The 23,089-nt window shown below is 42.2% G+C and overlaps 2 protein-coding genes across 2 annotated transcripts; one reads left to right on the top strand and one right to left on the bottom strand.

Annotated features, from left to right (window-relative positions):
- LOC116442993 (probable G-protein coupled receptor 19) lies at nt 1-1,212 on the bottom strand. Its single transcript, XM_032106745.1, has one exon. The coding sequence runs from the start codon at nt 1,098-1,100 to the stop codon at nt 48-50; it is 1,053 nt and encodes a 350-aa protein (XP_031962636.1). The 5' UTR covers nt 1,101-1,212; the 3' UTR covers nt 1-47.
- Nucleotides 1,213-4,528: 3,316 nt separating this feature from the next.
- MRPS35 (mitochondrial ribosomal protein S35) lies at nt 4,529-18,378 on the top strand. The gene is made up of 8 exons (XM_032106014.1): nt 4,529-4,710; nt 6,143-6,186; nt 7,041-7,208; nt 7,601-7,661; nt 8,603-8,742; nt 9,154-9,263; nt 9,718-9,787; nt 17,923-18,378. Exons 1-8 carry the CDS (start codon nt 4,536-4,538, stop codon nt 18,193-18,195), a joined length of 1,041 nt encoding a protein of 346 aa, XP_031961905.1. The 5' UTR covers nt 4,529-4,535; the 3' UTR covers nt 18,196-18,378.
- Nucleotides 18,379-23,089: the final 4,711 nt, after the last annotated feature.

Consider the following 23,089-nt stretch of genomic DNA (forward strand, 5'->3'; position numbering starts at 1 on the left):
CACCAGGCCTGGCAAGCTCATGCTCCTTGACTTCTCTGTTAAAAACATCACAGGTGCAGTCTTTGGGGAGGTTGGGTTGGTGCCGGGATATCTGTGATCCCACTGTGATTATTTTTGGTTGTCCTGGAACTGGTGGTAATGGTGTAGATACTGCTTCTGGGGTATTTCCTCAAGCAACAAATTTCTTGCATCCCTGTTCTGAAATTTGCATTATAGATGTAGAGAAGGACTGGCTTAGAGGCTGAGGAACTGAAAGAGATCCAGGTGACAGCCAGGAAAAGCAAGGAGCTCTTTCTGTAGTCTGTTTCCTGTGGGTGCCACAACTGTACCGTGAAGAAAGGGAGCCAGGACAGGAGGAAATCCGAGACAAAGATGAAGAACATCTTGACAGTTTTCACTTTTCTTCTCGAGACAAGACTCACTGTCCTCCTGCCAGCCATGTCTTCGGTGCCACTTCTCCAAATGTAGGTGAAGAGTTTCTGGTAGCAGAGGATAATGAGGAGTGATGGGATCAAAAGCAACAGCACCGAGAGATGGATGACACTGTAGGCGGCTCCTTGCCAAGAATCGGGGAGGAAGAAGTTGCAGTGGTGGTCACTGTCGGAGCCATAGAGAAAACAGGCTGGTGATGCAAACAGAGCACCACAGAGCCAAGAGGCCAGAGTCATTCTCTTCGCTTTCTCCCTGGACACTTTGAAGCTCAGGGGGTGGATTAGGGTGTAGCATTGATCTACGCTGATGGTGAGGAGCACGTAGATCTGGACCCCGGGCGTGAGGTACTGGATGTACCTCACCAGCTGGCACACCCCGCTGCCCAGCATCCACCGCCCGGAGCTCAGCTGCAGCAGCAGGAAGGGCGCGCTCCCCACGCTGCTCACAAGGTCTGCACAGGCCATGGACACCACGAAATAGTTGGTGGTGGACTGTGTCCTCCTGCTCCTGTGGATCACTAAGCAAACGAGGAAGTTTCCCAAGACAGAAATCAGCCACAGCGCTCCCCAAACCACGCTGGCAGCTGCGATTTCCCCCGGCCTCAGCCCGTACTCTACCAGAGAGTGGTTCCTGCTGGAGCTGGCGCCTGGAGCTGGGGGTTCTGCCATTTTGTAGCCAGCACAAGGAGTGGAGGCTTTGGGGTTGCTCGTGTTCTGCAGCAGGAGCAAGGTAAAGGGAAGAACAGGACAACTGCTGTTATCTATGCTGCAGGCAACCTCGGCCGCATCTTTTGCTCAGGCTGCAGACAGAGAGGAGAGAAAAGGTTTTGTTGAACAGCTCTGTGCAAAAAGCCCAAAGTAACCAATAAAAGATAACTCTCAGGAGTCTCCATACTCAGAGTAGTAGATTTCAGAGAAAAGGGTCAGAAATATATGATGACACTACCTGGCACAGCAGACAACATTAAGTTTCATGAAGATTTTTAGGAATGGCCTGAGTATTTCAGACAGGCATTTCTGTCTACAGAAAGATGAGTGTCCCTTTCACAGCTGGAAACTGAGGTGCCATTTCACCAGTGCTCGTTAGCTGCACACTGAGTGAGCAGAACACACCCCACTGATCCCAGAAATGACCTGTACTTCCTGGTGTTCGTGGAAGCATCAGAAAAGCAGACCAAGAGGGTCTCTGCACCCTTGACTTGACCTTGAGTTTTGACACAGAAGGAAAATACTGAGGGAGGAGGTCAGTGTCCTCAGATAGATGAGATAAGAGGTTGGAGGAGGGATGGGGGAGCCTTTTGAGTTCCAGCAGTGGAGCCTCGGCTTGTCGTGTCAGAACTGTCAATACATGTGGCTGCAGTCAGCTGCTGAGGATCTGTGTGCTCTGGAGAGAATATAGGGAGATGGGGAATAAATATCCTTACCTTGGTCAGGGGCCTTCCACCCAGGCAGCAGCAAGGCTGACCCTTCACAGCAGGACCAGCTCAAAGGTTCTGCAGGTCTATGGGTGACCCAAGGGACAACCGAAGGACTGCCAGAAGCAACTGACACCAACAGTCAACTGAGAACCTCTGCCCCTGATTTTTTAACAGAGTTCTGCAAGCTGAGAATAGCTGTAGCCCAAGTGCAGGACCCAGCACTGGGCCTTGCTGAACCCACGCAGCCTGTCCAGGTCCCTCTGCAGAGCCTTCCTACCCTCCAGGGGACCAACATATGCACAAATCGGTGTCACCTGCTCGCTGCCTGAAGGGGCACTCAGCATCATCGGCCATGGTCATTGATAACGATATCAGACACGACTGGCCTTGCCCACCTCTGGGAAGGACAGTCAGCTTTGGGAAGAGACTTTTTCCACCATAATAACATAATCGTTGATAAGCATACTAGCAGCCAAACCCTGTTCCCCTCCAATGCTCAGTAACCCGGGTGTTACGAACTGGTTCACTCTTTCAGAATTTCAGAACTTCAAAACTCATTGTCTTGCTTGCCACCCTACACTCAAGCCCTTTAGGAAGGCAAGTTTTCAATTCCATACTGGTTTTATTCTCCTTCCTGCTCCTGCTGATTTATCCCAAGGCAGGAAGACGGCAAGTTCTTTCTAAGCATTTCTGAAATCAAATGCAGCGGAAGACTGGGAAAGGCCTGGTAGCCAAATGGGAAAGTCTGTCTGTTAAAAATTCCTCTACAAATCAGCATAAACTTTTGCTGTAAAAGAGCCTTGAAACTCCTGGGGTCATGGATGCACTAACACTGATATTTGCAGGTCAGTGCTGGCCACGCTGTCACAGGCAGAGCAAAGAGCTCATCAGCTCACACAGCCGTGGATCTCCTCCCATTAAAACCAGCAGGTGGTGAATGTATGTTAACTTGTTGCTTTCTGAGCCTTGTAAAACATTTCTAAATTTAAAAGTCTCCTTTGGAAGGTGGTCATCAACACAAGATGTTGGACTCTGGGTTGGCTGTGCTGCAGCAGAGAGGAAAATTCAGTTTCTAGTTTATCACTGAAAAGTCCCGTGTGAAAGCAGGAAAGAGAAGCAAATGGAGCAGGAAGTCAATTTTCCAGTAAGGAAAAACATTCAGAATCATTCAATTCTCCTTGCTCCAATTCCACATGATATTTGTCAGTGTTTTGATTTTCTATATATAAACAAATCACATAGTCTTTTCCGTTTACATGTTTTTCTTAGATTTTTTTTTCTCCTTTTACATTTCCTGTCCTTCGGGATGATATACTGGTATATTTTACACAAAATAGATGCAACATGGATAAAATTGTACATATCTTTTTCGACCAGACTTGGAAATCTGGGCAGTTTACTGGGACCACCTGTGCTACCTACAGTTTTGTTTCCCTATCAAGATTTATTTTGTGGCTAAAACATGAGGAGAGCTGAAAGGAGCTTTCCCTTGAAAAGGAGGTTCCATGCGGTGTTCCAGAGGAAACTCTCAGTGTTCCTGTTGATATTTCACTTCATTCTAAGTGAGTTCTAAAGCCCAAGCTCTGATCAGTACCCATGTCTTTAACACAGGACTTTCCAGGCAGCTATTTAGATTACTTTTAATTTTGAAGCTCTTTCGAGTCAAAATCTTGAAGCCCTTCCGCAGTGTATTTGCTAGAAAAGTCACTGTCCATTGTCATTCAGGTTTCTAGTGTGTCTCAGATGTAGCCCAGCACGATTTGATTTGTTCTGCAACAAAAAGGGGGGTTGAAGAATCCTGTGGGAAGAGGTGAATGTGAGAGATAGAAGGCTCTGGTTGAACAGCATGAAGGAGAGATTAATGCCATCAAACTTTTAGCAGAAGGTTTTGATTACCAGTTTTAAGAAATACACTGTTTTTTCAGGACTATGTCTCATCCTAGTAAATTTTACTGGTGAGATCCTGTTTCGATTTACAGCTGCACTGACTTAAATTTTTCTTCTTAAGTCACTGTCTCGATCTCCTGTTCTGATCTGTATTCTATGGCTGTTTTCACCAGTCCTCCTCCCCTTCAGTTCTGGGGGGAAAAAACAAATCCCCCAAAAAGAAACTGGAGGAGACTGAGGGGAGGAGTTTTCTTTTCACCTGTGAGGGGAAAAAACTTGACTTGGAGGAGTCTAAGGGGGGTCCTCATGGCCATCTGCTATTTCCTCATGAGGGGAAGCAAAGGGGCAGCTCCGATCTCTGCTCTCTGTGACCAGGGACAGGACTTGGGAATGCCCTGAAGTTGTGTCAGGGGAAGTTTAAGTTCGGTATCAGGAAAAGGTTCTTCCCTCAAAAGAGTGGTCGGGCACCGAACAGGCTCCCCAAGGAACTGTCACGGCCCCAAGGTTGCCAGAGCTCCACGAGCTTTTGGACAACGCTCCCACGGACACGGTGGGGTGGTTGGGGTGTCTGTGCAGGGCCAGGACGCGCTTTCGACCCGGGATATTCCCAGTTCAGCGCTCCACAGCCGGGCTCACCGGCAGAGCCCGGGATGGCGGAGCCCGCGGCTCCTGCCTGGGGCAGAGCGGGCCCTGCGGGCTCCGTGAGGGCGGCGCTGCCGCCTTCGCCTGTGCGGGGCCGGGCCCGAGCCGGCCGCCGTCGCGCCGGGCGGGGCCGCGGGAGGAGCGCGGCGGGGCCGGGATGGCGGCGCGGGCCGGGCGGTGCTGCCGGGCCGGGCTGAGCTGCGGGGCTCTGCTGTCCCGGGCCGGGCTGTGCCGGGCCGCCGGCGGGGCCTCGGCCGCGCCTCGCGGGGGACGCTCCGCTTTTTCGTCGGCGGCGGCGGTGAGCGGCAGGGAAGGGCCGCAGCCGCGGGAAGGTGAGCGCGGGGTGCCCGGGGCGGTCGCGCTGCACCGCCGGCATGGCGGGACGGACGGCAGGCAGGGCTGCAGCGGAGCGCTGCCTGTGTTAAGTGATTCCCCGAGGGAATCTCATTGCTGTGTGTACTCCTGTGAACCCTTTCGTGTCGTGCCTGGCCTCTGCGAATGGGAACTGTGGGTCGGCTTTTCCCGGAGCACCGCCAGGTCGCGGGAAGCGCCTTTGAGTGATGGCCGGTGACACTGCAGTAGTTAAAGGCGTCCTGGGCTGAAATTACGGATGTTTGTAACAGAAATAGTAAGGTTGTTGTGGGGTGTGGCTGCGTGTGAAAGCACCACACAAAAGGTAGGTCGAGGGATAAGGGAATGCTGTATATTATTTGTTGGAGAGCCCTGGATGTACCGTTCGGTTTAAGCTTTTAATAGCAAGAAGAGGATGAAGAGAAAAGGGTCCATAAAGTCCTCAGATAAGGAAGAGAAAGAACCTGTGAAATCCAGAAGGTTTTATGGGGTAGGGTTGTAAGATCTATGAATGAGATAAAAAAGAACCCAAACATCCCCTCCTAAATCTCAGTCATTGGTTTTTGCTAAATATGCACAATCGATGAAATCTCTGAACTCAAATCAGACACTTGAAAATAAATGTCATCAGGTTCACCTTCATGTGTCTGAGGCCATTTTATTCTGGTGGTTTTTTTTGGACAGTGGGGTTTGGAAGTGTTTTAGAGTTGGAGGAGGAGGAGGAAATGAAGACAAGCATGCAAGGATGAGTGTTTAGTTTGCAAATCCTGTGGTATTTGCCGATTTCACGCATCCCTAGGGCTCCCTCACCACAGTGCTCGGTGAAATCAGTGGGCTACAAAGTAGAGCGTGGAAAAGCCCAGGCCTGAAAGGGATTAAACTCTTTCACTTCCTGTTCCACCTTCTGTGGGACTGCACAGTAAGCCAGATCAACGTGTTGTCCATCCCCAGTTCAAGAAGAGAAACAATCCAGTGTTCATGCAGGGGTTAGTTGAGCTGGTGTGGCACAGAAGAGGGTGTGAAGCTGTGCTGTCAGAAGGAAAGGATGGAGCCATGGCACTCTCCTTTTGCAAGTAGGAACTCTTTAAGTTTATCCATCTTGTGCTACTGGTGGAGAGTGATTTGTGACTGAACAGCTGTGTGGGAAAGAGACCACAGGGGTGAAGGCAAAAGTGTACTTCACTCTTGTCCTCCATATGCTTTCTTATATTATGTTTTACAAAAATAATTAGTAATCTGCAGTCTTGAGTGTCTGATCTTCAGCTTCCTCCATGTAAAGATTGGGGATTATTACTGGATATTGTCACAAAGACAAACCATACAGAATTATGCTACATTCTTTCTTCCCAAAACTCTATACTAATTTATTTTTTAAATGTTTTTGTTTTTCTCTTTTCTTTTTCCTTCTTTCAGCTTCAGTAAGGAGAAGAGGCAGGACACCACAGTTTGTAAGATCAGTAAGTACTGAAATGATCTACTGTTAGCTCAGGTGTTTGGGAAAGTTTTCTAAGCTGTATGTTATAACAGTTTGCCCAGGCGCCCCTTTGCAGTCAGGTCCAGGTGACACAATGCACTGGGACTGTTCCAGGCCAGCACCTGCTTTCTGTAACCTTTTCAGTCTGTGTTAACAAAAATGTAACACTAAGCTGATGGGTAACTTGCATTGACACCATATAGTACAGGTCTGAAAAGTAACTTAAAGTTGCACTTCCAGTAAACCAGACATGTCAATGTTGTTTTCAGCCTGAGTTTACAGGATTTGTGGCAGTTGCTTTCTTGCATAAAGCTTTTCTTTTTCTAAGAGCATTTGATTGAAATGATGGTCAGCTATTGAAGGATATAAGCTATTTCTGCAGTGAACTAATACCTTGTCCCAGCTCTGGATTTTCTATGGCAGGAAATTTCAGCATTATGAGTTACGAACTGTTCCACACCTACAGGATTCAAGAATTTTAAAGCTCATTGTCTTGTCCCCCACCACACATTCAGGCCCTTTAGGAGATGGAGTTTGCAATTCTGTACTGGTTTGACTCCCCCTCCTGATTTATCCCAAGGCAGGAAGATGGCAAGTTCTTCTTCCTAAGCATCTCTGCCATCAAATACAGTGGAAGATTTGGAAAGGCGTGGTAGCTAAGATGGGAGAGTCGCTCTGCTAAAAATTCCTCTGCAAATCAACACTAACTTTTGCTGTAAAGGTGTCTTGAAATATCCAGCTGTGGGAACTGATTCCTGAAATCACTGTTTGGTGCATTGATCCTGCCTTACATCCCGTGTATCTCCCATCCCACTTGTCCCCTTTTCCCCTGATTAGTCTGCACCTCCCAGGACAGAGAGGATGGCTGTTGATCAGGACTGGAGCAGTGTGTACCCAACAGCAGCTGCCTTCAAGCCTGCCTCTGTGCCTCTCCCAATCCGAATGGGTTACCCAGTGAAGGGAGGAGTGCCTCCCCCCAAAGAAGGCAACCTAGAACTTATCAAGGTAAGACACGTGCCATCGCTGGGGGGTCGCTTTTAGAGTCACTGTTCACTTAGGCCACACTGCTTTGATTGGAATATTTGTCTTGGAGACTGCTTTCTATAGTTAAGTCAGATAGTCCTCTTGAATTTCTAAGTGGTAACAAATATAAAGTTAATTAACAAATAAACCATGTTGGGAGACTTTTTAGGATGATCGTGCCTGTGGTTTTTATCACAGAGTTAAGTCTTTCCCTAAATCCGACTTGAGAAGAGTCTGCTTACCTGAATATTTCCTTAAGCATGTTGTACTGCTTTATCAAAAGTTAGAAGGGTAATCAGATTTCAGTAATACCCATTTACTTATGATCAGACAAAAAGCTGTTATTTTGGTAACTCTTAATGTGTCTGTTTCAGATTCCCAATTTTTTGCATCTTACTCCTCCTGCAATTAAGAAACACTGTGCAGCTCTCAAAGGTGAGGGGGGAGGTGAGGTTTTTGGGGGTTTGTTGGTTGTTTTTTTCTTTTTAAACCATCTCCCGAAGTTTTCAGACAATGCAAAATATAACTGTGTGTGATGGAGGTGAGACATGGTACACTTGTGAAGCTAGCAATTCAGCTGGCTTTGGCTGGTACTGCCTGCTTTCCTGCCACTGCCAGGAGTCATCCAGCTGGTAGCAGATAGGCCTCAGGAGGTTTTCAGCACAACAGTAAGACCGAAATGTTACTTTTCCGCGAGGCCTTGCTTGAACTGATGAGTTGATAGTTTAGTGTCTTACAGAGGGTGAGTGATGAATGTGACTCAGTTCTCAGAGAACTCTGTGACTGAACGAGGCTTCAATCAGTAGCCATTATGGGCTGCATTTAATGACCAAAAAGCTATTAATATGAGACCCTCTGTAAGAGCAGGGTCTTCTGGGGAGATACAGGATCTACTGAAGACCAGGAGCATCTTTCCACCCAGCAAGCCAATAAGGGAAACTTAATGAGGAGCTCAGGTAAAGGAAGCATTTTTTGTGGTGAGGGTGATGAGGCACTGGAAGAGCTTGCCCAAAGAAGCCATGGATGCCCCATCCTGGAAGTGTTCAAGCTTTGGTTGAACAGGGCTTTGAGCAGCTGGATTTACTAAAAAGTCCCCACAGTAGAGGTGTCACTTCCAACCCAAACCATTCTATGATCCTGTTTGGCAGTTGTAAGACTGCATCTGGAGTACTGTATCCTGTTGTAGGGAAGCCAGTACAAAAGGAGGCATGGCAATACTGGAGCAAGTCTAGCAGAAACACTGCTGTTACCTAAATGAGTATGGTTTCTAGGTCTAGTACTTTTAAAAGCATGTATTGCAATACATTTGAAAGAAAAAAACACAGCCAAATATAGCAGACAGGTATTACTGGGAGTGTTTTCTCTTTATTGTACAGATTTCTGCACTGAATGGCCAAGTGCTCTGGACAGTGATGAGAAATGTGAACAGCATTTTCCCATTGAAATTGAAACAGTAGATTATGTGTCTTCAGGGACTTCTATTCGGAATCCCAAAGCAAGAGTGGTGACCTTAAGAGTAAGTAGTAGTTTTAGTAAACAGCCTTTCTTTCAAACCCCTAAATGCTTGGCTTTCCTTTTCAAACATGCAAGTGTGATCTGCTGTAAGGAAATGAGGGAAATGGAGGGAATTCAGAATCACTGACAAATGAGTACATCTGTGTGTTCCTGACCAATCTGCCCATTCATATTGACTGGCCTTGGGACTTGTAAGGCGTTGTGGGAATCTTTATTACGCAGGTTTATATTGTTTGAATACTCACATTACTCTTGCCTTGTGTTAAGACTTCCAACATGATACAATCAGAAGAAATTCTGCAAATGTATCCCAAATAGCTCTCCTAATTCTTCATAGAAGATGTGCCTGTCTCAAGTACTTCAGAGTTTGGATTTAACAAGGAATTAAGGTTGTTTTCTCCTTTTCTTGAAGGTTAAACTTTCTAACCTGAATTTGGATGACCACGCAAAGAAGAAGCTCATTAAGCTTGTGGGAGAGCGGTACTGTCGGGAGACAGATGTGCTCACAATTACAACAGACAGGTGAGCTGCCAGAAGGAAACACAAGTATTGTAGTAATAGCCACAGCAGAAAAGAGGCTGGGTGTCTTCTAGTAATACCAGTTACTGTCTTGGTGGATTATGATATTTTAAGGCTAAAATAGGACTTAATTAACACTACTCCTATTATTAACTGTTAAAAACAGGTTTTAAAAGAGTTCAGACTTAATGTGTGTTGCATTCCACTTTGGCACAGGGGGCAAAGTTTATAATGTTTCCAGAAGGTTTGTAAATTCTTGGATATTGTATATTTTCCGCTGACTTGCAGCTACCCATTTTCCTGTGTTCTTATTACTCTTGCTTCCATGATACTATTCTTGGTTGTGTGTAATTCAGAAATGCACAGGAATTAACCACGCATTTCCTAAGATGACACAGTAGAAAATTTGATGGTAAGTTTTAACCTTTTGTTCCAAACAATGTTTCTGCATTTCCAGGTGTCCCCTAAGAAGACAGAACTATGATTATGGCATGCACCTGCTCACAGTTCTGTACCACGAATCCTGGGTAAGCAGTTGTGCATGGGCTCTCTTAGTGTGCTCTCTGTCATAATTTAAAGTAAATTACCTTATAATTCTGTTTGCTTCCAACTCACTTCTCTTCAAATTCAACCAAGACAACATTCTGTCTGATTCCAAACTCCTGTCTGTTAATTAGAATGTGCCTTTTCTTGGGCTCTTCCTGGGCTGCAGTAAGCCATGGTTGTCATTTGGAAGTGTTCTGCTTCTTAAATGCTCTCCCACGTAGCTTACCTCAAGATGACTGCTCTTCTGAGCTCCCTCTTGCTCAGAAAAGGGACAGCCTTCCCACCTTCTGACCACAGATGTTCCTTTCACAGGGAATTCTTCACACTTGTGTCCTGTGTTTTCATGGTTAATTGTGTTGGTTCCCTTCGACAATCTTCCAGGCTTTTTTTACAGAAAACAAGTGAGCAGTCTGAACTGAAATTGTTGTTGGCAATCCATAGTAATGTTTTGGATGACTGAACTTTGTTTATATGTCCTATGTCACTATCACATTGTTTGAGACAGTGAAAGCCTTCATCATCTCCATGTGTGACTCTTGACAGAAGTTTTACCTTATCCACTGCTAAAACTCATTACTTACTGTTTTCAGTTGTTCTAGAACAGTTCTGTGGAATGTCCATACTTAGCATTTTTATGAATTGTTCTTGATTTTGATCACTGCAGTGCTGATGTTAAGAACACACTAAGGAGGATGAGCTGTATTTCCCTTTCGGTGGCAGTTGCCTTGAAGGATAATTCTGTAATTGTGGAGTGCATCAAATTAAATCGGTAGTGAAAGATAACATTTACTATAGATTTCAAATACACATGGATGTTTTTCTCCCCAACAGCATCACATTGTGTTACAAATCTTAAATTAATGGCAGAGTAGTTTCCAGTATTAAGCAATGACAAGAGAGCTAGACAGTGCTCACTTTATTAATCTCAGACAAACACCACGGCTGTGCTGGGCTCCAGCTTTAATTAGTGCTGGCAGACAGGGCTATGCAATATTGATATGGGAGTGTTCGGTGTGTATTGAATATGCACAAGTCTCTTGCACTTTTATTACCTTTCATCCTCCACGTTAATATTTGATGAGTTCGTCAATCACTTGTAATTGTCTTTGATTCCCATGAAAAATTAATGGTTTCCTGAGACATGGTTTTTTATTTTGTGTGACATGGTTTGTTTTGTGGTATGGTTTTTTCCCCCCTGATCAGGGATAATGCCTTTTAATAAATTGCTGAAAGATAGTTTGGATCTGTTTTGTAAGCCATGAGCAAACAATGTGTGGTTTATTTTCATTTACATGAACTTTAATGTTGGAGGGAGATGGACAGGGCCTGACCTTCCATTTAGGCAGTAACGTCAGTCCTGTTTGCAGAACTAATTGTAGGATTTGGTGGCTTTCTCAGCAGAGCAGTGCCACACTGTTAATGCACGTGGCTGATGGAATTGAATCAAAACATGAGGGCAGTGTTCCGTTCTTGCTGAGTGAAGGAAAGCTGGATGCATGTAACTTTTGCCCTCAAGCCTGAAAACTTTGCCCGTGATCTCGTTAAATTTGGCAGAACTCCTATGATCTACATTAATATCTGGATTACTGGATTTTGTCAATTGGCAAGCATCTATAGGAGGAAAAGTTATATGCAGATATACATCAGGAAATGTAATTTCAAGTGTAATTATGTTTTAGTTGCCAGCTATGCATCATTCTTTTATTACAGTTACAAATGCAGTATCAGACCCATGAGTTCAGTTATTTTAGAACAGTTTTAAAAATCTTTACAATCTAAGAATGTTAGTTTATTTTGTCATTCTAAAATACTTGGAGATCTTTTGCTTCCTGTTTACTAGTTGTCAGGTTATTAATCAAATATTTGTGTTTTGTTAGCTTTCAGAATGTATTAATTAGAGAGCTGACTTGCCCTAATTAGTAAGAATTAAATTTGTCTTCTGTGGACTTTTTCTGTGATTCCTTTCAAATTATCCCCCAGGATTGTGCCTGGATGAATTAATCAGTGAAAGAGTGAGATATATGAGACAGATGATTAAACAGCAGCTTAACCAGTTGTAATTTTGTTGCCTTTAAATGATGGTACTGCTTGAGTGCTGTAACACCACTCAAAACCGGGATGTATTTTTATGGTACAAGTGGTTTTTAGAGCATGAGTTTGCTGCCCTCAAGTGGTTGAAAGGATCGTGGACTGATTCCTTCACAGCTTGGATTAATAGTTTATCACTCAGAAGTCCGGCAGCAGGAAGTCAATTTTCCAGTAAGGAAAAACGTTGAGAGTAGTTATATTTTTATTGCTCCAATTCCACATGGTGTTTCAACATACACAACATGAGGGAGAGTGAAGGATCTCGATTCTGCCTTGCAAAGCTGAGATCTTGAAAGATTACTAAAAAGTTGGCCTGGATTTTCTATTCTCCACTGCTTCTTATAGTAAGAAGTCTAATCTGATATATTAACAGCAGAGTAATGCAACCCACATTTTGGAATTCTCTCACTTGTTCTGGTAGTGTAGTTATGGAAGTCTGATGAAAGATTCAAGACTTAAAAATAACAGTAAGGAAGAAAGAATATAGCAGTAGGTGGGAAGTGGCTTTTTAATATGGATAATAATAGCCAAAGGGTTTTCTGGGTGCACCTCTGTGCCTGCCTTGTAGATGCTGATAGTGCTGAAGGAGCAAGGAATTTGAAACAGAAAGGTGAGGGAAGGGAAAAATGAAGAATAGACAGACAGTGTGACACTGGAGGCTTAACTAAAATTTATCCATCAACCCCACGGCTGTACAGCTTGATTGAATTTGAGGGGAACTGCTTTTGCATTTCTTTTTTAGAGATTTCAGTGGCAAGGCACTGGTGGGATGCAGAGTCTGTGTCTGCATGCTGAATGGGTATTTTTGCATGACCGCTGGAGATAACACTCAAATCCATCATACAGCTTTTCTTTAGGCTTCATCTTCTTTTTTTTCAATACAGTCATTTTAAGCCATTCCAAATAAACATTATTTTTACCACTTCAGGTTGTGCCAGTAACACATGGTAACAGCAGAATTTTGCAGTTTCATACTGGGAGTTTACCTTGTAATTCAGCCTAAAATATGTGAAAGGATATGAGTCCACTGTTGAAACCTAAGCAGGTCTCTGGCTACTTAGGATTCCAAAATTCATGTTAGGAGCACTCAGGAGGTTATGACATGGGGATTGTAGAGTTGCAGTGGGAGGTGGCACTCAAGTCTTGCTGAAACTCCCTGGCCAACTTTCAGTGTAAGTGAAGATGTTCAGGGTAAATCTCCTGATTTTGGGATCTCAGAACAATGAAGGGTGGTGTAATTGTGCCCTCCCAAGCTAGAACAGCCTTCTCTCTCAGTGTGTCAGTATATGTGGTTTAAGTAATGCAAACTGAGGCTGAAGTGAGGCTGGTCTCTAAATGTTGGAATATATCCTCTGTTTTGAACCATGGATTCCATTGTGTGCTCACCAGAATCCAACAACTGAGAGTCCTCATCAGTAATGAGAGCCAGAAAAGGTAAAGCTAAAGTGGCTTTACAGTAGATGTTAAATCTAATAAATTTTCTCTGAATTCAAACATTTAAAATCAAAGGAAGGAGGTTTCCTGACAGGAAATGTGTATTCTAGTAGAAGAAGGTTACACTTTTTTTTTACCTCTTGAAACCAAAAAGGATGAGCATTCCAGCAAAATGTTGAATTAGGAATTGTCTTTGTAATGTTTCTGACTGTAATAAGCTTTTTGCAATACCTTGTGTTTAAGCTCCATATTTCTTGTTGCTGGACAAACAAGGCTCCTTTTTGATGCATAAATGCAATTTTTGCAGGGGTTCAATTTTCGGTCTCTGTGTTAGAGTGAAACAAAGTCTCGTGGGGCATAGACATGAAAAAACCAAACAGAAAATCATCAAAGACTTGTACTTTTAATATCATTGATCTCTCTTGATGAGATCAAAATCTTACCTGATCAGCCTTCAGTAAACAAACTGAGGTAGATAAATACCTTACAAATGACCCTTTCAGAAGCCTGGATCTTCCAGAAAATGCATGCAGCCACTCCAGCCTAGAGAAATTAAATGTTGTCCTTAGTTTTGAAAGAGGCTGATGGCAAATTCATCGAGTTAGTTACAGAGCCAGAGATTAAACTTGAGAGTATCCTTAATTACGAGAGCATCATTAATCATGAGAGCATCTCTTAAGCAGTATTACTTTCTGGGACAGAGTTCTGTTTTTGTTTCTCTGCTTGTTCTCCTTCTGTGTTGCACATTTGTGCCTCACTGGAGTGTTTAGTCCTCACAGTTTCTCTTGATTTTCCCTTGACCCTCTAGAGGTCCTACCTGTCCTGTGCCGTTGCTATGTCCTAGAAAATACAGTTCTCCTTATTGAGAAGAATGGATTTTAACTTACTCCACATCACCAAGTAATTACAATTTTCGTATCCAATCTCATATGATAAAAATAGGTTTTGCCTTTCTACAAACTTCTGTTGATATTTCTAAGTTGTTAATTAAATAGTACAGATCAAAAGTGTATTATATCCAGAGAGATAAGCACATAATTGTTTTGGCAACTCCTCTTAGGATTGAAGGTTCCCAGTAATTTGGAAAATGTTAGCATAGCTGTCATTTATTATCTGAAAATCTATGATTATTGTACCACATAGAATATCTTTTATTTCAGTGCAGTACAAAGATACAGTTGTATTTATTCCAGGCTATACAGAGTTTGAAATTTGACTTGGAATTTAAGGAACTTTCCTTCCCCTCAAAAATAATCCTTTTAAAATACCTGATCTTTGCTAAACAGCATTTAATGTTTAACTGTTCAAACCATTGACAAGAAAATTAACCAACATGAGTCATGTTTTTAATTGCCCTCAAGATTTCTGTGTGTCACTAGGGAAATTTTAGTTAAAATGTTTTTCCCAAAAGGAACATCAGGGGGCTGACAATTTTAAGCCTCTGTATCACTGCAGCAGCAAAATTGTGCAAGTTAAACTGGCTGAAAAAACCCCGAGCACGTTGATGGTGAAATGCCTGCTTAAGAGATCCCAAATTCTTTTCTTTCTTCTGTACTTTAAGATACCATATAAAGTGAAGCTTTTTGTTAATGACCTACATGTAAAAAATAACTTCACTCTCCAAAGTGCTATTTTACATTCATACTCTTTCAGAATTCAGATTAAGCACTGTAAAGGCTTGTAAACCTCCCAAAATACTGGCTTAAACTGTAACATAAAAGATCTGCTTAGAAACAAATCCTTATTATATTGTGGCATGAAAAAATAATTCTTTATATTTGCATTAGGAAGTGAAAAAACCAGCCTTTCTGTGCCTCTTCAGTCATAGGTTTAGATCTTTTACTTTATATGGAAAATTGTTTTCTGGTAGTTTGGTTTGGGTTTTTTTGATTCTTATTGTAAGTTTTATAAGAGGAAAAGGTTAAAATTATCAGCTGAGTGCATCTTCAGCCAAACTGGATAGTACCGAGATTCTGTCTTATGCATGATAGAATGAGGAAAACCATTTTTAGTGAATTCTTATTTTTAAAATCTGGTTCACAAAGTGGGGATTCTAGGAAAATGTTGCACAGTATCACACTTGTATTCCACTTCTCACAATTTTATTTTCATTTTTAAGACTTCAGTGTTCACTACCATTTTAAATTTGCAGGGGACGAAAATAATTCAACTGACAAAATTTGAGTGATAAAGACCTAATTTTTGATTTTTATTTACTTGTCTTAATTAGTTTTATTCATAACATTTGAAACAGAGACTGCAACATGTGCAACGTTTCCTCTGTTCAGAGTTCATGGGTGCTTGTCTACGTAGGGGATGTTTCCAATTGCGTATATAATTCTACAGCCACTTTTCTCTTTTCTCAAATTGTGTTGAAAAGGTATTTAAGTTTCACTGGATACAGTTAGTTTGCAAAAACTAATGGATTTGGAAATCTCCCTCTACTGTCAAATCCCTTCCTACCTTCACCCTCACCTCCCACCACGCAGTCAGATTTTATTTTAAAATCCATGTTGACAACATCATTCTGCTGGGAGGGATTCCAAGAAAGAAATACTCAACAGTTGCTTTAAAATCTTGCTTTGTATTGCTCACAAGAGGTAGGGAAATCTTAATCTGTTTATTGGCATGCATCTCCAAAATCCTGTGAGTTACTGTGAGCAGAGAAGGATTTTCCTGAAGAGATAAATGTAATACTGTCATTAGTCCTTGTTGTCTCTGCTATGACTTAGAGGTGTTTAAAAGCCTCAGAGGGATCTTTTGTTTGAACTTCAGACATGAATTTGGCCCAGGGAGTGACCAGGAGTGATACCCATATTCCCTTACTCCTGAGAAACCCTATCCCTGTGAGAGAGGCTGTGGCTTGAAAATTCTGCTGGAGTTTGGGGGAAAAAATGTCTTGGATAGCCATTCTGCAGATAAACAAGGGATGTGAAAAGATGATGTTGTTAGTTTAAAACTGTAAATCTCCACCCTGGATTGCAGGGTTTGTCAAACATACAAGGAACATTTCACTGTACCCACTTTTCCATTAATGTTTCAGCAATACAGGGCTACAGGATGTCCTTTTGTTCCTCTTTTCCCCCTCTAGAAATTGAATGAGGTACTTTTACTCCTGTGGCTTATTGTGTCCAGGGTTCAATGTCAGTCATATGAACCTTGGAGCAGCGTGAATTGCTGCTTCTGACTAGACATTTGGACTCGGATTCAAAAGACAAGAGATGCCATTTACCAGGTGCAGGACACAGCATTTGGGAAGGTGTTTTAAATTCAGATAGAGGAATCCAAGCACACAAGAGTTGGAGGGGAAGAAAAATCTTGGGGCTTAATTAAAGGTTATTGAATACTGTGGTTTGACTGCAGCAGTCTTGATGCTTAGTGGGAAGAATACTTTTAAATAAACAAATGAAAAGCACTACCAACACAGACACCCCACCTTACCTCCCTCCCAGAAATGAAAAAATAACAAAACCCCCAAACAACTACAAAAACCTGCCCCCCATGACTTGAAAGAGTTTTTTTTTGGTTCTGCATAGCATAGCTAAAAATTTACTGAAGAGCCCTTTTTGGCAAGTGATTTTAAAAAAGGAAAAATCTGTATGATATAAATGCTTCACTATAAGGTTTCCTTGAATATATTTGCAGAGAAATGCAAGTTTTATTTAGACATGATTTTATAACAATTGTAAGAAAAACATGAATAGCAAAACTAAACCCAAAATACTTCCAATTGTGATTGTTACATAGTTGAGGTACTATAAAGATACAACATATTGGTTACATAAGTAAAGTACTAAATAATTACAAATACTCAAACATACAGCCTGCAATATAAAAAAATGCAAATATATCACTGAAGCATCTGTATATATCAAAGTACAATAAAAATAAAATATACAAAACCAGCAGGTTACAACATTTGAAATATTCTTTTAAGAGTCTTTCAAGGCCTGCTGGAGAAGTGTTGAGAAACAGAATTTATACAGAACAAGTGTATTTACAGGCACTGGGATGGTGTCTTCTGTCAGTGCCCAGCTTGTGATCCTGTCTAATTTTGCAGCACTGATTAGGTAAAGATTAGCACCTTGTGGATAGAGATTCTTTCAAGCAGTTTGTTTTGCAGGAAGAAAAAATGGATTTGTTGGTGGTGCTTTTCCTCATGAGTCACGTCATGGGTCACTCGTTAGGGACTGTCTCACTTTCCCTCTACCAGCCAGTGTAGGCAGACCAGAATTCTGTGCTAGGGGCATAACAGCTGAGTGACTGCTTCTTGAACTGCAGGGTTTAGGGTTCTTTAAAATTACTACTTTTACAAGGCTTTTAGTTATTCATTATGTATAGTCCATAAGCTTTTCCTCCCACTCTGACTCACCCAGTTGTATCTGCCAGATACATAAAGAAGCTGATGAGTGGGAGAAAGGAGCTCATCCTGCTCATACAGGCTTGAGTTACTAGCCTTGGACTCTAGAGGAGGAAATACTTCCACAATGAATGCAGTTTTTCAAGGGAATTGCTATGAGAGAGAAATTTCTTCAAGTTATTGTCGCTTTGTTTCAGTCTTGGGTAGCTTTTAAGGCTATGTATTTTCTTTCAGAAAACTGAGAAGTGGGAGAGCGAGAAGTCTGAGGAAGACATGGAAGAGTATATCTGGGAGAATAGTCGCTCTCAGAAAAATGCCTTGGACACACTGCTTCAGATGAAAGCCTCAGAGAATGTCAGTAGTGTCACTAAGGAGGAGCTGCTCACATCTGAAGTGGTTAAGAATTACAGAAACTCGGTCACTGCGCTTAAAAACGAAGGTGAAACAGAAAGTAACATGTCTCAGTACAAGGAATCTGTGAAGAAACTACTGAATATACAAGCATGAGAGCAGAGTCTGCAGGTACACCTGATCATTACAGAAATGTTCAACTCCTGTGTTAGTATTTCTAAATGATACGGATGTAGAATTATTGAGAACCTGAACCAAAACATGAAACTGGACGATGAGTTAAGTCCTGTCCATGAATCTTGTCCTTTGAATAAAGTATGTCTGGATTCATACTGGTAACTGGAATGTTTTATTCTGTGTTTTCTTAGCATGGGACATCCTGGTTCAGTGCTCTGCTTAATCACATTCTGATTTCTCACACTTCTTTGGGCATTTAACCTAGAGCAAAAATGTCAAAATGAATTAAGTTAGTTAGGCTCCCAATTCCATTAATTAGAAGTCTGAAAATTAAGAGCTCTAAATGCTTTTCAAATGCCATTCAGATTTTTCCCGATGTGTAAAACGAGGATAATGTTGCGTAAGTAATCTGACTCGGAGAGGTGTTGAAGCACTCTGGACAGTGTGATGCTCTCAGTTGTTACCATGAGGGCAAACAAATAACCTATGTAAAAGCACCTGTCTCTAAAGTGGAAAATGGGATGGTAGTGGGAAGGTGAACTAGCAGTTGTTGAGAAGATCCCAGAGTACATGGGACAGGAGGAATGATCAGAGTTGGTGAGGTGGGTTTGTAACGAAATAGGAATGGACTGAGTCTTGGAACCCTCAGGCCTGCCAACTTCTCTTTTGAATGTACCCAGGCTTTTCAAGGAAAGAAAAAGTTTGTAGCATCCCGTGTAGCACAGAAAAAGAATTATATGGATGTTTATCTTATATTTGGTAATTTGTATTTGAAAGGAATTGATTTAAAACACTGGAATCACAGACAATTTTATTGCCTTCTCACAGTTAAGAAAAAAAACCCCTACCAAACCTTGAAAGGACATAAATAATTCTTGCTTTTATTGTACCTTCCTGGCTTACTAAGATTTCAGCTTGGAGAGAGTCATTCTCTGGAAGGGGCAGAGGGAGTTAAGGATTATGCATACCTATAAAAGAGCTGACCATGTGACCCTGCCAGCAGCTCCTTGAGAAGAAGCAGTGTAAGAATAAGGACATTGAAAGCTGAAGAGAATTGATTCCTGCAGTGTTCTGTGTGCTGGACTCACTCCCTGCTAGGATTTCTCACTGTGCTCTGTGTGTACATACAGGCAAGGAGTGGATCTGTTCCCACTGCCAAAACACTGTCAGTTTAGGAAGGATTCTTCTTAGGTCAAGATTGTTTTCATATGGTGAGAGACCAAGTTTAATGCAGCTTTTTAATTCCTATGAGAATTTGCCAGAGCTGTAGCTAAGACTGAAAATGTTTGTCCTGTAATCCCAATTTTGCACTGATCAACTTGGTTCTTTGGAAGGCCTTCCTTTTGGATGTGCATTAATGTAAAGTTTTAGCAGAAGCTTAATATGGGGAAAGTTTCAGCTGTTATCAGGTTGCTCATTTATCCAGGGACAATGAGGGTAATGTTTAAAATTCCCATTTGAAACGGTACATCTGTGTAATTCCAAATCTTCTCTGAACAGCCGTGAAACCAAAATGACTGAGGAAGTAAGTGCAGTTTGACTCGAGAATGGTATGGCTGATGGCTGGTGCCTGGAGTTGTGCCTGGCCCTGTTCCAGAGGCAGTTTGGTTCTAGTATGTGCACAGGAGAAATGTGTTTCCTTAATTAGCTTTGTCAGTGCCTGCACAAGGGCTGCCCTAGGAGCCAGTCTGTGGAGCCAGTGGTGTGTACAGGGCTGGCAAGAGTAAGGCCCTGAAATGTCTTAAGAAACCCCAAGCCCCATAAGTTTGCTTTTCTACACAGAGCTGTCCTTCCGTGCTCAGGACATGTGAGCACCTCAGAAAATCCTCTGCAGCAGAGGACAACCCCGTTTTCCTTTACTTTTCACAGTATTTGAATGGGCCTAAGCAGAACTCTGGAAGTCATAGCTAAAATGACAATTTGACCTTACCAATAATAATATCTGGTAGAAAGAGCAGCACAGCGAGGGAGATTTTTTTGTTAGCTTCACAGCTAATTTATGGAAAACCTAAAATGCACAGGCTTCCCCAGCTCTCTCTGAAGTGTTCCAGCCTAACCTACATATATCCTATAAATGTTTCAAGGATTTAAGGTGATTGTCTCCTGAGCACCAGGACAGCCAAGTGTCTCTCCCAACAACAGATGATGCCTGCTGGCCAAGAGCAATGGTGGGATAAAACTCAGACTTACACTTGTTCTTTTTACTGATGGCTTCTATGTTACAGTACAGAACTTGTGTAATGCAGTGGGCAGGACAAAAGGCAGCCTGGATGCTATTTTGAGCTCTTGGATGTTCCCCTCTGCTTTTCTGCTTCTCCCTCTAAACTGTTCGTGTTTGAAGGTGACAGTATTTCTCTGTGACTGTGTAGAATACCTGGAACACTGGGATCTTAAGCCCCGTGGGAGTCTTCCCAATCTCAAGGATGTAAACTACAGCACATGTTTTTATGAGGTAAACTACACATCTCTCTTTTCCTGTATATGACTTTTGCATCCTCCATCTCTTTGGAAACCTGTGCTGAAGTTTAAAAACTGTGAAGAGTTAGAGGTTAAGACTTACAGGTTAAAGCAGCTCTGCAGCACAATAATAAACACATCTTTAGCACTGGGCACTTGTTAATGTGTCATGTACATTATGATGTAAATGACTGAGGTGTGTATCCCTTTGTGCACACCTGAGGCAGTGAACGGGGTAGTTGTGATGCTCAGTTTCACTGGTGCTCTTGAGGAGACTTAACCTTCCTCGTATAAACATTCCAAAGAGTGGACATTTTTTTTCCCTGTTTTCAGGCACCGTGTTGCTACAAGCACAAGAAAGGGATAAAGGGACAGTTGCCTAAAAAGGGATGTGCTGTCTGGACAAATCATCTTGCTACCCGTTTCTTGCTTTCCCTCATACCTAAAATGTATTTATTTATTTTCTTGTGACTCAGTCTGTAATAAAATAGCTCTGCTTTTGTGCTTCTTATAACCCTTCTCCTGCCTATTTTTTTCCTCTGTCAACAAGCCAAGAAGTTTCTTCAGAACATAATCTTGCTTTAGTCATTCCCTGCTGTCCCAGAAGCATTTGCTTGTGGGACAGATAGAAATCACTTTGTCTCCTTATCTTTTCCTGGTGAGAACTGAGGTCCCAGCTGCATGATATGATTCTTTCTCCAGAACATCATATTGAGGGTAAGACTCAAAGGTGCATCAGGATGCTCTTAAGTGCACTCTACAGTCACTAATCTGGAGGTGAAAAAACCAGGGAATCAGGAATGGCTGTGGCTTGCTGCAGGCAAGGAGTTACTTTTCTGAGAGTAAAGGTGATGCCATGAAGATTTTTTGCCTTTTCTTTTATACCCCTGTTATACCTTTTTTACAACTTCTGTATTCCTAGTGCTTTTTGCCTACATTCTTGGACTTGTTTGTTCAGCTAGGAGACTAAACATTTTAGAAGCTTCGTAGGTAGGGGTCAGTGTGCCCCAGACCCCAAGGTCCTCTCCAGAACACATTCTGTAAACTAAGATAGAACCATCCAGGGGAAGGTTCCTTGGGGATGGGGGCTCATTCAAGCCTCTCATTGGGGAATCTTTGATAGATATGCTAATTAGTAAGACCTCTAATGTTATACCAGATCTTGTGGGGGGGCATTGCAGTGTGCATGGAGGTGCATTTGACCTGGACGTGTGCACCTAAGGATCCTTAAAATAAATACCAAGGTAAAATCCCTTTTCCCCTTCTGTGTTTGACTCTTGATTTTAAGACCAGGAAAAGGCATCAAAGGGAGGTGAAATCTCTCCTTTTTGAAAGCAAGTGTTTAACTACCTATGACTGACTCTATTTTAAAGAAATCTAATAGCAGTATCCATCCCATAAGATGAGCTTTTCTTCTTTTTTTTTTTCCTTGACTCAAGCTGCTCTGGAAGGGCATGGATAGCACAGAGGAGTTAAACAAGCTGGAAGCACTACTGATTTTGCTGTCAGCAGATGCTCTGTGGGGCACTCAGGACACCGCTCGGCCTGACCAAGAAGAATGGACAATTAAGGATTTGGGGACATGAAATCAATGCAAGTCTCAGGTCAGGAAGGTATTGCAATATGATAGAACCTGTCAGTTTTCAGCTGAACTCTGGAATACTTATCTGACAACAGTAGTACCTTAATGGTACAGAGGAGAAAGGGGATGGCCCACATTCACAGTTTGTTTCCACTGATACTGTAAGAATTAAGTTCCTTAGACAGGCTTTTGTATCTGCAAGTTCAGCAATAGATCATAAATACATACATTATGGATTTAAGCCTCTTCCCTATCCCTGATGCATGATTAAATCATGACTTAAATAAAAAATGCATTCTTTGCAACATTATAAATTAACAATATTCAGCAATGCTTGGCAAAACCCTGGGCTAAGAAAACTGAAACACATTATCCAGCTGAAACTTTGGGGCAATTTTTAGGTCTAGAGAAGATAATTTTTCTAATCTAAATTAGATGAAGCTACCTGCATGTGAATTCTGTATCCTAAGAGGTACATGCAATTATGTAGCAATAATAATTTTTGCATATTCCCAGATTTTCTGAAGAAATTATATTTGAAATTTAGTGTTGCAAGGTCTTGAAGCTTGAATTGCCTTCTTGGCAGCACTTGAGACTATAAAGTGAACACAAGCAGAATTTTAATGGCTGCATTCAGCTTGAGGAAAGGCACCAGAAAGTACAGACCTATTTCTTTGCAAAGTGTTTCTCTGAGTTTAGGTTTAGCCTTCTTAACTCTCAGTCATATAAAAAGGCAATGTTCTCTAAAGTGTGGGGTTTTTGGATGAGCCTTTCTTTGGAAGCAAACGTGATCATTTTGACCACTTCAAACAAAAAGACCATTTCATAATTCAC

This window comes from Corvus moneduloides, chromosome 4 (genome assembly GCF_009650955.1).
Source record: "Corvus moneduloides isolate bCorMon1 chromosome 4, bCorMon1.pri, whole genome shotgun sequence".
Classification (NCBI taxonomy): domain Eukaryota; kingdom Metazoa; phylum Chordata; class Aves; order Passeriformes; family Corvidae; genus Corvus; species Corvus moneduloides.